This window comes from Dipteris shenzhenensis, chromosome 6 (genome assembly GCF_047967505.1).
Source record: "Dipteris shenzhenensis isolate YYH24624 ecotype China chromosome 6, Dip_SZ_1.0, whole genome shotgun sequence".
Lineage (NCBI taxonomy): Eukaryota > Viridiplantae > Streptophyta > Polypodiopsida > Gleicheniales > Dipteridaceae > Dipteris > Dipteris shenzhenensis.
This window is the reverse complement of record NC_141601.1, coordinates 55,889,355-55,903,996: the sequence shown is the minus strand read 5'-3', so window position 1 is coordinate 55,903,996 and position 14,642 is coordinate 55,889,355. Positions and strand designations below refer to the sequence as shown.

Below are 14,642 nucleotides of genomic sequence, written 5' to 3'. Positions count from 1 at the left end.
TCGAGAGGTTTTGTGTGGTAGCAGATATCCCCCCCTCTTCCTGGCGAGCCCTCTTCGGCTGCTGAGGCGGTCAGGATGGATGGGGTACCTAGGGTTAGGGTCATTGTCCAGGATCCTAATATTTCAGATGACCACATCATGCTATAGCGACCCGATGGGTCTTTCTTCCGCCAGAGATTTGAGGTTGCAGGTCGGCAGAACCAGTGCAGAATATGCAGATCCTCAGGGCACTTCGCCAGCGATTGCCCAAAGAAGAAAAAGAGGCCCAGAAAGCAACCAGCTCGTACTAGCTTACGACAAAGCGCAAGAGCAGGACCGACCGCTCCACAGGCACCGCCTCAGACACGGGCTCCCCCTCCTCTTAAGGCTACTCGAGTCCCTCCTGCACCCCACACCACCTCTGGCCCATGGTGGGTTCCGGTTGCGGTTAGGCCCTCTACTTCAGATCACACCTCCACCGCTTCGGAGGCTACCCCCTTGGAGCCTCGGGAGGAGACTAGTGTTCAGGAGCCTTGTTCGACTCCACCCCAAGATCAGGCTATATCTTCCTCAGCAGCCCAGGTTGTTGGCACCTCATCTGCAGCACTTCTTGATCAGGACTTAGTACAGTTGCCTCTTCCTATGGATATAGGAAAGGGGGTCTTACATTCTCTCCCTGCTTCGGTAGGAATCCTTCGTACCCCCTCCCCAGGACTGGCTCAGCGGAACTCCTTTTCCGCTCTGGAGGACCTCTCTGACCTCCCAGATGATTATTTTGTACCTTCCATTTTCGGAGAGCCAGTTATCGGCATCCCTTTTGAGAGATCTTTCTCTCTCTCACCTGTGGACTTTCCTCTCCTTGGACCTCGTGTGTATGGCAGGAGGTCAGCTCTAGTATAGGGTTCTTTTTCCGCCACCAGGTCGGGGAAGGTATTCCAACCCGCTTCCTCCCGCCGATGAGGATAGCCAATTGGAATATACAGGGATTGGGCGGCATCCCTCATTGCCGTCGTAGACATCAGGAATCAGGTCCATCCAGGTGTTTTAGATGGTTCCCTAGACATTCTTTTTCTTCAGGAACACAAACTGGATGTCAGAGATTGCTCCAAGTCAGGTAAGCTGCTTTCAGGCCGGTTTTTTTGCTTCTTGCCTTGGGAACCAGAGGAGGTACATGCATATCAGTTTCAGATTCCATTCTCCCTCTGATCATTGGACACAGTACCATAGCCCCCTCTAGGGCCCAGTGGGTTTTACTTCTGATTGACGGACGTAAGGTTGGTTTCCTAAACCTCTATGCTTCGAACAACAGAGGGGACGGTGTTCTGTTTTGGAAAGAGTTGCTCTCATGGGCTGACATTGCAGATTCGTGGATTATTGGAGGTGACTTCAACATGGTTGAGGCACCTTCTAATAAGCAAGGGGGCAGAGGTGGTTCCCTAGACATTCTTTTTCTTCAGGAACACAAACTGGATGTCAGAGATTGCTCCAAGTCAGGTAAGCTCCTTTCAGGTCGGTTTTTTTGGCTTCTTGCCTTGGAAACCAGAGGAGATACATGCATATCAGTTTCATATTCCATTCTCCCTCTGATCATTGGACATGGTATCATAACCCCCTCCAGGGCCCAGTGGATTTTACTTTTGATTGACGGACGTAAGGTTGGTTTCCTCAACCTCTATGCTTCGAACAACAGAGGGGACCGTGTTCTGTTTTGGAAAGAGTTGCTCTCGTGGGCTGACATTGCAGATTCGTGGATTATTGGAGGTGACTTCAACATGGTTGAGGCACCTTCTGATAAGCAAGGGGGCAGAGAAGGTGGTATTCATTCCCTCGAGAGAGCAGCTTGGGATGCCTTCTTGTTCAGATTCAGTGGCAGAGATGTTTGGTTAGATGATGCATTTCATGTTTAGTCTCAGTCACTTTTGTTTTCATGGTCGAACCATAGGGTGCAGATGCCTATCCATGCCCGGATTGACAGATTCTGTGGATGATTGGGCTCTTGATAGAGGGGGGACAGTTTGCATTGCACCTGGATTCTATGTGGATGACTAGGCTTTTGATAGAGGAGGGACAGTTTGCATTGCACTTGGTGTTTCCACTTCCGACAATTTTCCAGTAGTTTTGTCCATCTCAAAGCCCCATCTGAGGGGATGGTCTCACAGTATCAGGATCCTCGATGCCCTATACACGGATGAGACTCTCACAGAGGCAGTCTTGGAGATTTGGGTTTCTCACATGCAGGGGGGGTGGTGTGAGGGAAGGAAAGAGGGAGAAGAACAACCGGGAGAGAGTGAGAGAGAGGAGTGACACTAAAGATGCGGGTGTGAAGTGATGAGCCACACCACAAACTCATAGGTTTTATTGGGATTAGGTATTCACCCTATGACTGTCTTAAGACAGTCATAGGTGTCATATCTTTAATAAAGGGTGGCAATGTGCCTTTACCCCAACAACCTCCCACCTAAAGGCCAATGTGCCTAAAGGGGAGAAAAGAATAAAAATTACAGCAATATACAGTTACTGTATACAAGACCATAAAATAAGAATGGTCTCATCCTAATCCCATGATGTGGCGGCAATGTGCAAACCGCTCTGTAGGCAAGCTCTTAGTGAGCAAATCTGCAGGATTATCATCAGTATGCACCTTCACAAGCTCAAGTCGCTTGTCTTCCAGTACCTCCCTGATGAAATGGTATTTCACATCTATGTGCTTGGTCTTTTGATGAAAGACCGGATTCTTTGCCAACATGATAGCACTCTGACTATCACAATGCAAAACTGGCATATCTCTATCTCCTGTAATGCCCAAATCTCCCACCAGCCGAGTAAGCCATATTGCTTCCTTACAAGCCTCAGTGGCTGCAACATATTCAGCTTCAGTGGTTGACAGTGCAACGCATTTCTGCAACCGAGACACCCATGATATAGCACCTCCTGCAAATGTGAAAATATAACCGGTAGTAGACTTCCGGTTATCTGCATTCCCTGCATAGTCTGAATCTGTAAAACCATGCACCAATGCATCCTGCCTACCATAGCATATGCGCAAGTCTTTGGTACCCTTGAGATACCTCAAGACACCTTTCACTGCTTCCTAGTGCCGCTTGCCTGGATTTGCCATATACCTGCTGATGACTCCCACCGCAAAAGCAATATCCGGACGAGTGGCAACCATGGCATACATCAAAGAACCAACTGCAGATGCATACGGAACCTTGGCCATTTCAGCCTTATCATCATCTGATCTGGGGCTGTCCTTACTGCTGAGTTTTAAATGTGGAGGCAACGGGGTACTAATAGACTTCCCCCCCTCCATTTTAAACCTCTGCAGTACTTTGTCAATCTACTCCTTCTGTGACAGAAACAAAAGTCCCTTGGACCTGTCACGAGTAATCCGCATGCCAAGAATATGGTTTGCATCACCCAAGTCTTTCATGTCAAAAGACTTATGCAGTTGTTTCTTTAAAGCACTAATCTCATGCTGAGATTTACGGGCAATTAGCATGTCATCCACATATAGAATGAGTAGCATCAAACTGCCATCCTTTGCCCGTTTGGTGTACAAGCAATGATCGGTCTCACACCTATGATACCCTTGGGACTGCATGAAGGCATCAAACTTCTTGTACCATTCTCTTGGTGCCTGCTTGAGTCCATACAAGCTCCTCTTGAGCTTACACACAAGCTGCTCTTTCCCTTTAACAGCATATCCCTCTGGCTGACTCATATAGATCTCATCATGGAGATCTCCGTGAAGAAAAGCAGTCTTCACATCCATCTGACATAAATCCATGTCCTCATGAGCAACAAGAGCTAACACTGCTCTCAAAGTAGTCATCTTGACTACAGGGGAAAAGATCTCATCAAAGTCAATGCCCTTCTCCTGCTTAAATCCCTTGGCAACCAATCTGGCCTTATACCTCGGTAAAGCATTTGAATCCACTTTGACTTTGTAAATCCACTTGCATGGCAAAACCTTTCTGCCTGCAGGTAGATGCACCAAATCCCATGTATCATTTTGAAGTAGGGAGTCCATTTCTGACTGCATGGCTTTCTCCCACTTCCTTTTCTCAGTTCTTCCCATAGCTTCCTTGAAGCTGGAAGGCTCACCACAATCTGTCAGCATAATAAAATCAGCCACATTGTTGGCTCCTGGAACAAACCTGTCAGGAGGCCGTTGTACACGGGTGCTCCTCCTAACAAAATGTTCCGGATTAGGCTGCTGTCTAGCTTGTTCGTCATGCATGACGGGTGGCTGTACCACCATATCTGGTTGTTCTACAGCCCCATTTGCTGGCATATCCAGTGGTGCATCATTGGCAAAATTGTCTGGCTGATTTTCAGCCTGTATACCCTCTTGAACAGGGTTATCTACAGCAGTCTGCTGCTGCATATTAATGGGCATTCTTTGCTGTCCGACAACCCTCCTGTATTCCACAGGTTGCACGGGTTCTTTGTGTACACAATCCTCTTTAAAGATGACATCATTGCTGCGTATAATCTTCCGTTTGACGGGATCCCATAACCTGTACCCCATTTCACCTTCGTCACCGTAACCCATGAAGATGCATCTGAAAGACTTTGGCTCCAATTTGGTGCGCAGTTCTTTGCGTACATGAGCAAAGCACTCGCAGCCAAACACACGTAAGTGCTTATTTGAAGGTGGCTTGCCAGACCACACACTTTCAGCTCCAAAGCCTTGTTCGGCGACCTGTTAATTAGGTGAACTGCTGTTTGCACGGCTTCTGCCCAAAAGCCATGGGGCAATGCAGCATAAGACAACATACATCGAACCTTCTCCTGAATAGTTCGATTCATCCGCTCACTTACACCATTTTGAGATGCATTATAAGGGGCTGTGAGTTCCTGTTTGATGCCCTTAGCTTCGCAAAACTGCACAAAAGCATGTGACACATACTCACCCCCATTATCGGATCTGAGGCATTTCAGCCTACGACCTGTCCGATTCTCAACCTGAGCGACAAACTTCTTGAAAGCATCTAAGGCATCGCTCTTATGCTTCAAGAAATAGACCCACACTTTCCGTGTGGCATCATCAATAAAAGTAATGAAATACTTTGCACCCCCTAGTGATAACTGTGGCATCTCACACAAATCAGTGTGCACTAGATCAAGCGGTGCTCTATTTTGGGGAGTTCTCCTCTTATGAGGAGTCATAGAATGCTTGCCAAATATGCAATGATCACAAGTAGGCAAATCTGAAAATGAAAGAGACGGCAGATAACCCAAACGTGACAGTTCTTGCATTCCTTTAACGGACATGTGTCCGAACCAGCTATGCCACAATGAAACCTTTGGCAGCTCGGTTATGGCAACTACATGATTACCTACACTGGAAACATAAAGAGGGTACAAGGTATCACTCTTATAACCCTCAACCACTACAACCTGGCCATCAGTAATCACCCATTTGGAATCCCCAAATGTGGTGTGGTAACCACTATCATCTAACAAGCCAGTGCTAATCAGATTTTTCTTGATTTGCGGCACATGACGAACACCATCAAGCATAAATATGCGTCCATCAGGGAATACTATCTGTATACTGCCAATCCTTGCAATCTGACATGCATAGTTGTTCCCAAGGTGAACAACTCCATGAGTACCTGTGTAGGAAGTTAACCACTCCCTATGAGGAGTAACATGAAAAGAAGCACCTGAATCCAAGAGCCAGGTGTGCATGTCATGGCCATCAATAACCAAAGTATGTGCAATTACAACAGAAGAGCATAAAACATCATGTCTGTCACTGTCACTGTCCTCTGCTGCATCATTCACTGCATCCAAGTCATCTACCTTGGCCTTGCCTTTGCCTTTGCTTCCACTGCCTGCATCCTTTGCTTCAGCCTTCTTGGCTTTCTGATCCCGTATAAACTTGAAGCACTTAGACTTCACATGTCCCTTCTTGCCACAATAAAAGCATTCAATATCCTTTTTGCCACGGGACTGACTGCGGGATTTGGACTTACTAGCAGATCTCCCCTTCTGCTAAGTCCTGCCTCTTTCCTGTACCTGCAAAGCATTTGAAGATTTGCTGCCCGCATTATTCTTCCTGCTCATCTCCTCCATAAGGAGAGAGCTCTCTACATCAGCATATATAAGAGTGACATTTGAATTAGACAGGGTGGTCTTGAAAGTGTCCCAACAAGAAAGTAGCCTTGAACTCCTCATCAAGGTTCAACCCCTGTGCAAGAAAGTAGCCTTGAACTCCTCATCAAGGTTCAACCCCTATGCAATCAGCTGTGTAAAGATGGCATTGAACTCACTCAAGTGTGAGGTCATAGCTGTACCTTCCTTCATGCGAAGATCAACCAGCTTCTTCAACCAATACACCTTACTGGCTGAACTCTTTTGGGCATACAACTCTGCTAGCCTCTGCCATACGCCATAAGAGGTCTTTTCAGCCTGAACATTATACACAAGAGAATCACTGAGAGTAAGCATGATAGCAGCCCTCGCGGACAAATCTAGCTCCTCCTACTCATCATCTGACATCCCAGATGGCTTGACACCCTTCACCCTTATGGGCTTAGAAATCTTCTTAAGCAGAAGTACATTCAAACACTGTTCTGCCCATAATGCATAATTGTGTGCCCCTTCCAATTTCTTTATGTTCAGAATTGATGATTCACTTCCCCCTGATGCCATATCAGATAAGGAAAGTACCTGACTCCCTGTAAGTCAAAAAAAGACTGAATAAAATTCTGATTTCTCAGAAAAAAAAAAACCTGCTCTATCAAGAGCCAGGAGCACTTACAATAGTGCTCTTTTTACTGTCAAAAAAATCTGCAGCAAAACAGAAAAAATTTCCCTCCAGTTACTGTACCTTCTGACACACTGTACCGTGCTCAAATAGGCATAAAACAGTAATTTCAGAATGCTGCAGCTGTTCCACAAGTGCTTTAACAGTGCATCATCAGCTGACGAAGCACAAAACACTTCTGTCCTGATCACTTCTCCCACCTCAGATGAGGTATTGCACTGATTTTATATGCATAAACCACTTGTCATACACTGTTTTGTTCACAAAAAAAAAAGCTCCAGACACTTCGGCCTGTCACAAACCTGCAACAGAAAATGGGACAAATCCCAAGCAATCACCCTTCTGCCAAGGGGATAAAAGGCATCTGAAGGTCTCAAACAGTAACCCAAGTGCTCTCAAGCAAAATCTGGGCAAAAGCCCCTTGATTTGACACCTGTACCAAGTGAAAAAACACCTCAACACTGAGGTAGCATACAAAATACAGCGCTCTCCTGGCACTTTCACCTGACAATGCAATGCATAAACTGCCCTGTGTACACAATAACAACACAGATCCCAACGTACAAACACTGAAGAGAAAATCTTTTGAGCACTGTCAACGATGGACAGTTAGGGACCGAGTAAACTCGATGCGCCCTGGCCAAGCGTGGCTCAACTGAGATTTTCCGAGGTGTCGTACACAAAATGTGACCTGCAAAAATGTCACTGAATACACTGCTGAAACAAGACCAATGTGGGCTCCCTGGCTCCACACTGCCTCAAGGCATACACTGCATAAGCTTCCAGGCAAAAGCCCTTTGAAAATGTCACCCAAAAGCTGAGATTTGCACTCAGCAAAAGCATAAAAATCCTCTGCAAAATCAAGGCATTACCTTCCCGAAACAAGATAACTGTGCAACCACCACAAACTGTGGTACTAGTCACCTCAAGCACGAGGGACAAGAGTGTACTTGCTGTACCTCAAAAACACAGTTTGAAGGATTGAACAGCCGGGAATGCTCTCTCTTTGTCTTCTTTCCCCAAAGAAAGAAAAAAAAAACTGCTGTACTTGCTGTACTTTCTGTACCTGTGTACTTGTGCAAGGTACCATTGTACCTGTGCAGGGTACAGATCCAAATTTTTTTTTTGAAAATGCCCTTCTCTGATGCTGCTCCCTGACGAAAATTTCTGACGCAGGTCCCTGTACGTACAGCGGCGTCCGTACAGTACGGACGCCTGTACGGAGTCCGTACGGCGGTACGGACGGCCGTACGTTCGTACACGCGCGCGCCGCCCTGTTCGAGGCCCTGAGGCTGTAGCAGCTAGCAGCAGCTGCTGGCGCTGCTCGGCGCCGCCCTGCTGCAGCCCGCGCTGCGCCCTCGCTACTGCCCGCGCTACCCCACTGCAACCCGCGCTGATGCCCTGCGCTGCCGCTGCAGCTGCCCGCGCTACGCCCTCGCTGCCTCGCTGCAGCCCGGCTGCCTGCGCAATGCCAAGCTTCGCCCACGCTGCCTGAGGGCACGAGTCCCGAGGGGATAAGGAGGGGTAGAGGGGGAGGTAGGCAGGGGTGGGGAGGGAGAGATGATGGCTCTGATACCAGTTGTGAGGGAAGGAAAGAGGGAGAAGAACAACCGGGAGAGAGTGAGAGAGAGGAGTGACACTAAAGATGCGGGTGTGAAGTGATGAGCCACACCACAAACTCATAGGTTTTATTGGGATTAGGTATTCACCCTATGACTGTCTTAAGACAGTCATAGGTGTCATATCTTTAATAAAGGGTGGCAATGTGCCTTTACCCCAACAGGTGGCCGGTCCTTCACATGTGGCCACAGCACTTGCCAGTATCAGCGACTTTTATCACTTCGTTGCTAGTGCTTGGCGAGGTGAGGTACTCAGGCGGGAGCTTGGTATCCGCCGGCAGTTGGCAACCTTGCAGAGGGAGGAGTAGAAACGAATCAGATGCTTTGGTACAGGAGCCCCTTGCTACGGCAAGGGCTCACTTGCAGACATTGCTTGATCAGAGAGCAGAGTATGCCTTCCATGCCTCCCTTCTTTCTGTAGATCCTAACACACAGGCCAAAGATGTGGCTAGAGATGAAATTTGGCAGAGTTTACCTGTGTTGGTTACACCAGAGATGATATGGTCACTTGATGCACGCTTTACTAACACAGAGTTCAAGACTGCTCTCTCCATCCTTCATAAGGGCAAATGCCCTGGTTCCGATGGTCTTACTCCTTTTTTTACAGCCTTTTGGGATATGATAGGTGATCATATTGCTTCAGCCCTGCAGGGCATTTGGGACTCGGGTGAGATGCGTGACTCACTGACTGAGGACTCATACACCTTATCCCGAATTTTGGCAATAGGAATTTTGTATCCCATTGGAGACCCATCACTCTTTTGGGAAGTCTATACAAAATCCTTGCCAAGGCGATCAGCATCCGATTGCAGCCCCTTCTTCCAGACCTCATCCATGATACTCAGACAGGCTTCGTGCATGGCAAGAGCATATTTGATAATTTGGGAAGCCACTGAGTGGGCTATGCAAAGCGGGCAGAGGTTGGCAGTTCTACTCCTGGACTTTGAGAAAGCATATGACAAAGTAGATTGGGGTTTTCTTGAGGGTACTCTTCTACAATTTGGATTTTCAGATGGATGGATTAGAGGGGTGGCCTCCCTTTACAGATCAGCCCACAGCCAGGTTTTGATTGGAAGGGTAAGGAGTGACAGGTTTCAGATTTCCAGATCAGTTCGTCAGGGATGGCCTTTAGAGACAGAAGCAGGAGCTTCTTGACTGTGAGTCGGCTGATGACACTGCTATTTTTATTGAGGCCTCTTCGTAGTCACTTGATTCTTTCCGGACAGCCTTGGATATTTTTTGCTCAGCTGCAGGGGCACACATTAACTGGCATAAATCCTTTGGCTTTTAGATCAGTGATGAGGACACTCTAGGCTAGGGAGTTGACATTGGCTTTTTCTAGATTCAGAGGGGTGTTCCTATCAGATATTTGGGATGCCAGGTAGGATTGGGCATCTTTGCATTACAATAGTTTGCCCCAATACTAGAAAGTATAAGAAAAAAGCTCCTTTTTTGGAGCTCAGCCAAACTCGACCTTGCCTCTAGAGTTGTGGTAGTGAACCAGGTTCTCTTGGCCACCGCCTGGTTTGTGTGTTCTTGCTGGTGCCGGTCTAGGGATTGCATCACTCACCTCATTAGATCAGTCAGGAATTTTTTATGGAGTGGACTTGATGGCACAGCAAATGTTGCAGCAAGGGTGGCCTGGGAGACCATTATTTTCCCTACATGGGAAGGGGGCCTTAATATCATTGACCTAGACTTGCAGTGCAGGGCATTGCTTTGTAAGGTGGTGGTGAGGGGACTCATGCTTGGGCAGGAACCTTGGAAGGATTTCTTTTTTGGACGCATTTAGGCTTGCACACCTATCTTGGGAGATGATTGGGTGGACAGCCCTCGCTGGATTTCTACTTCCGCCTTTCTCAAGTCTCCTGCCACTCCTCTCATGACTGCCATCCTAAAAGCTTGGGGGAGCTTCAGGAACACTCTTGGAAGGGTTCCGCCCTCTACCCTTGAAGAGATTGATAGGCAGCCAATCATTTCGAACGATAGTATACTTGATGAGCATGGCAGACCACTCGTCACTTCCCATTATATGCAGTGGTCTAGATGAGAGAGAGGCCCCGCCTACACAGTAAGCACTTGGAAGGCTTTTATCAGGCTACCTGAGGATTAGAGGCTTCAGTCCGTGAGTCACCTCAGAGGGGTAGCACGCAGTATTCAACAGGTAGATGCAGGCATCCCGGTGGAATGGACAGTTGAGATGCCTATTACTTCCACCATTTGGATGGGAGCTTTTTCGAGGACAACAGTTCCTCTACAGGTGATCGCTCTTCGAGATCTCGGGAAAGATGCTCTAGTCTTTGACGTTGGGGATGGAGGTATACTCTTTAGATCCACATGGATGATATTCTTCTAGAGGTTTCCTTTCAGCCTGTCAGGATTGCTGGTTTTGTGGACCATGGAGCGGGCTTGCAATGGTACTTAGACCCCGACCTCTGCTCTTGGCCCTGGGATCTTGGAGGTTGTGGTTATATGGAGGTGCACCTATCAAGTGCTTGCAGTGGGACCCAGGAGAGTGGGAGTGGATAGATCATGGGCACCAAGAGAGGGGGATTCCCTTCTTTCGTTTCACGGTTGGTAATGCCAGGAGATTTCAGGTGAGCAACAGAGGTTGGATTCCCTCTAGAACTCCCCATTGGGATAGCTTCTTCATCACCGCAGATTTGCGTAGGAATTTTTGGAGGAGGCTCTGGAAATCCTTCAGAAATAGAAAGATCACTCTTTTCTTTTGCCTTTCTATTCATGGAGGGATTGCAGTGAACCTGTGGAGATCACGATTTGGGGCTGATCCCACTTGCCCTCGCTGTCATTCTGCAGAGGAGCCAGTGCGACATTGCCTTTGGGACTGCAATCAAGCGAGAATTGTTTGGAAAGGAGTTGCTCGGATACTCAGCAATTTTTCATACTTCCCCTTTCTTCCTGACTTGGGGCTCAGTTGCATGGTTATCCCTTATTGGGCCCCAGGTGTTTTCTGAGGGTGAGCCTTCTTCTTGGGCACTCTCGATCCGCCAATAGGTGATAGGCCCTGCTCTCTTCAAGATGTTCCACATATTCCTTTCAGAGCTTCACATGTTTCAGTGGACACCTCTTGGGAGATTTTGGCTAGCATTTCCTCTTGGCACATTTGGAGAGTCAAATGCACAGAGGCCTTGGATGACACCCAGATACACCCATCACAGGTGTTCACGGGTATTTGGAGTGACACGGTTCACACTTTGATAGCCATATGGACTAGCATGCAGGGCCCTTCACGGGCAGCCTCTTCTAGGAGGACTGTATTTCTTTGAGGTTGGAGGGGTTCTCCCTTTTTCTCGGAGGTTGCTACCGGATTGAGATGGCACTATCAGGCCCAATCCTTTCTTTTTGGCTCTTGAGCTTTTCATGCATTGCATGGTGTATCTCGTATTCTCGTATGGAGCTTGCTCTAACGGTTTTCTTTTATACTTAATAGAAGTCTCTTTTTTGCCCCAAAAAAAAAAAAACTAAAATATCCAAGGGCCAATGATAAGGTGGTTAGTTATCTCTTCATCTTCTTGCTTTTCTCATTTGGCATGATTTAATCGATTGCAGGAAGAGTAGGGGGATCGGAGATGGAGAGAAGGGGGGGAGTGCACACACTGTTTAAAACAAGGGAAAGGATGCAGGAAGCTTGTTAGAATCTTAACCATAATGCTTTTTTGCACATGGGATATCATACTAGGTTCTATGCATTTAATTCTAGATGATATATGCCTATTGCTCTTACACATGAGGTTGAGATTGCATTTCTCAACACCTTCCCTCAAGTTCAACTCTCATAAATCTTGCCTTCCCTTGGTGAAACATCCCGGAGTCCAAGTCTAGTTACATCATACCTTGGTAGGGTATAACTTCAAGCCAGAGTCCAAACAAACCATTGGGCGCACCTGCAAACAACCCATAGGGGTTGGAGCTAGCGGCTCACCTCCCAGTCGTACCACTCAATATGTCGAGCCACCCTCGAGCCTGAGGTCTAGATTGCCGCAGAGAGCCATGCAGCCTCGAAGTCCAGACATGTGTCCCATACCACGTGCCTTTCCTCTAGCTGCCGCAAGAAAGACAACTCGACTTTGGGGCACTCCAACAACCACTCGGGGAATCGAACGAAGAGAGTTTATCCACTGAGGCATGAGGGATATCAAGTAGTTATAACATTAGAGACTAGACATTCGTGATTGCTCGTAGGCCAGCAAGTCCTGTCCTAAGTACTTGCTTCAACCCATACAAAGCTTTCTTCAGCTTAGTGACCTTCTTTTCCTTGGCTTTAACCCAAATCGTCGAGGCCCATTCGAAAATGTGCTTTTAACACCATTTTATGCTCTAATGTCTCCACTCTTGCAAGTGATCTTCCCCTCAAATGCATTGCATTTCCTCCTCTCTCTTTTGAGCTCTATGTTTTATCCTCATGGATTTAGTTTGCTTAGAGTTTCAAGATAGTAAGCACTGGGTTTGCCCAAGAGACTCCGCGGGTCTTTAGAAACCCAGTATAGCTGCTTATGCTTGGGCACTGATGACGACATAAGTGTTGCTTTGCTTGCTAAGTATGTCTTCCTTTTGTTTTTCATAAAAGTTTTTGTTTACCTCTTTTTTCTTCTCTTTCATTTTCTCTTTTATTTTCTTTGTAGATTTTTGATCTTTAGAACAACAAAAATTCTAAATTTGTATGATTGCACTTATTCTAGTCTTACAAAGGTATATTTTGGCGGTATATGTCTTCCCTTTTAATTTTCTGTATCTCTACATATTGGGGGATGGGATGTGATGGGGCGGGGAATCTTTTATCATCCAAAATATGGTTTGTGCAAGATGCACAATAATTGAAACAAAGTGCATGTATGTGCTCTCACATCAGGCATTACGAGATGTGTTACAGTGTTGTATGCTACCTTCAGAAGGCCTTGTGGCGATAACAACCCTGAGAATAAATTTCCTTTTATGGTTTCAGCTTTTCAGGAAATCTTGGATTGTGTGGAATACCAGGCCTACCTCCATGTGAAAAAGTGGTTTCAAAGGGATCAGTGGCAGCAATTGTGATATCAGCAATATTTCTGGTTATCCTTAGCAGCGTGTGTGTATTTATCATCTATAAACGTCGAGAAAATATTGCACGGGCACAACGAGTTTCTACAGGTAATTATCATCACCCAGGTCAGTTGTGTCTTTTTTAGATAAGTAAGCACTTTATCTGATGATGGTCCTGTGCCTCTGCAGCAAGGGATGCTCCATATGCAAAATCAAGGACTACTTTAGGAAAGGATGTGCAGATGTCCAAACCAGCCCATGCACCTTATGTACCCCATTATATGCAATACTCTTGAAGCAGTGAGAAAGTTTTTGGAGATTGATACTAAACTAAGATGTCAGTCACACATGACAAATGCCTTATGGGAACTGGGCCTTTGCCGATCATTGGCACTGATGTACAGATGTGCTGAAAGAGGTTTTCCCTAACTTTGCCCATTGTAGGTCATTGGCATTTGAGCTTCACTGGTCCTTCAGAAATCTCAAGTTTTGTTTTGTAGAAGATTAGCATATGGGAGTCTCATCAAAACAGGAATAAAGGCCTGTGGATTTCTAGAGGATGTGATGGTGGATTATTTAACCTTACATTCTAATCAGAATGGGGGGTTTGCGGCTAGTATTTTTCTTGTATTGGATTGTAAGAGTACACAGATGACCATCCAGCCTCTTCATATGCCACCTCATTTACTCTCTTCCGTATGAAATTCTGATTCAAGGAAGCATTTGTCAAATGATTCACCACACATAGTCTATTGTCGTCATGATGCATAGTCCTGCTCCACAGTACTCTGTACTGTTGGAAAATCAAAATGCCTGCTGTTCCAGAGGGAAGGCAATTGTTATTGTTAAACTGCTTTTGAGGAGGCCTTTGAGGAGGGGAAGGATGTAAAATTGTATCTTCCTGAATATGCACCACATAATTCACCAAATAGAGTGGATTGTCGTCACTGTGCATAGTCCTTCTCTACAGTACTCCATACCATTGGAAAACAAAATGCTTGCTGTTTCAGAGGGAAGGCAATTGCTTTGTTATTGAAGGATGTGAAATTTGTTTTGTATCTTCCTGAATTTGCAGACTTTAAGGTTATGCATGTAAAAAAGGCATGAAGACAGAGAAATAATAAGTTGTCAATTTGACTTTTCAGAGGAGGGAGGGGGGGGGGGGTAGCAGCATCGTTAGTATGGAGAGGATGTTTTTTATTGTGTCGTACTTTGTACATGAA

General features: G+C 46.4%; 1 protein-coding gene across 3 annotated transcripts in view; it reads left to right on the top strand.

Moving 5' to 3' along the window:
* The window catches only part of RLP4 (receptor like protein 4), a 58,771-nt gene that overhangs the window by 41,722 nt on the left and 2,407 nt on the right, over positions 1-14,642 (top strand). Inside the window, exons 8-10 of one of the 3 annotated variants that reach the window (XR_015541177.1) lie at positions 13,343-13,527; positions 13,609-13,837; positions 13,952-14,451. Coding sequence is in view for 1 of the 3 variants with exons in the window: in XM_087376069.1 (XP_087232195.1) it covers positions 13,343-13,527; positions 13,609-13,715 (292 nt within the window). In the remaining 2 variants the exon portion in view is untranslated. Of the gene's footprint in view, positions 1-13,342; positions 13,528-13,608; positions 14,452-14,642 lie in introns of those variants that run through there. The other 2 variants (XR_015541176.1, XM_087376069.1) reach the window with 2 other exon arrangements.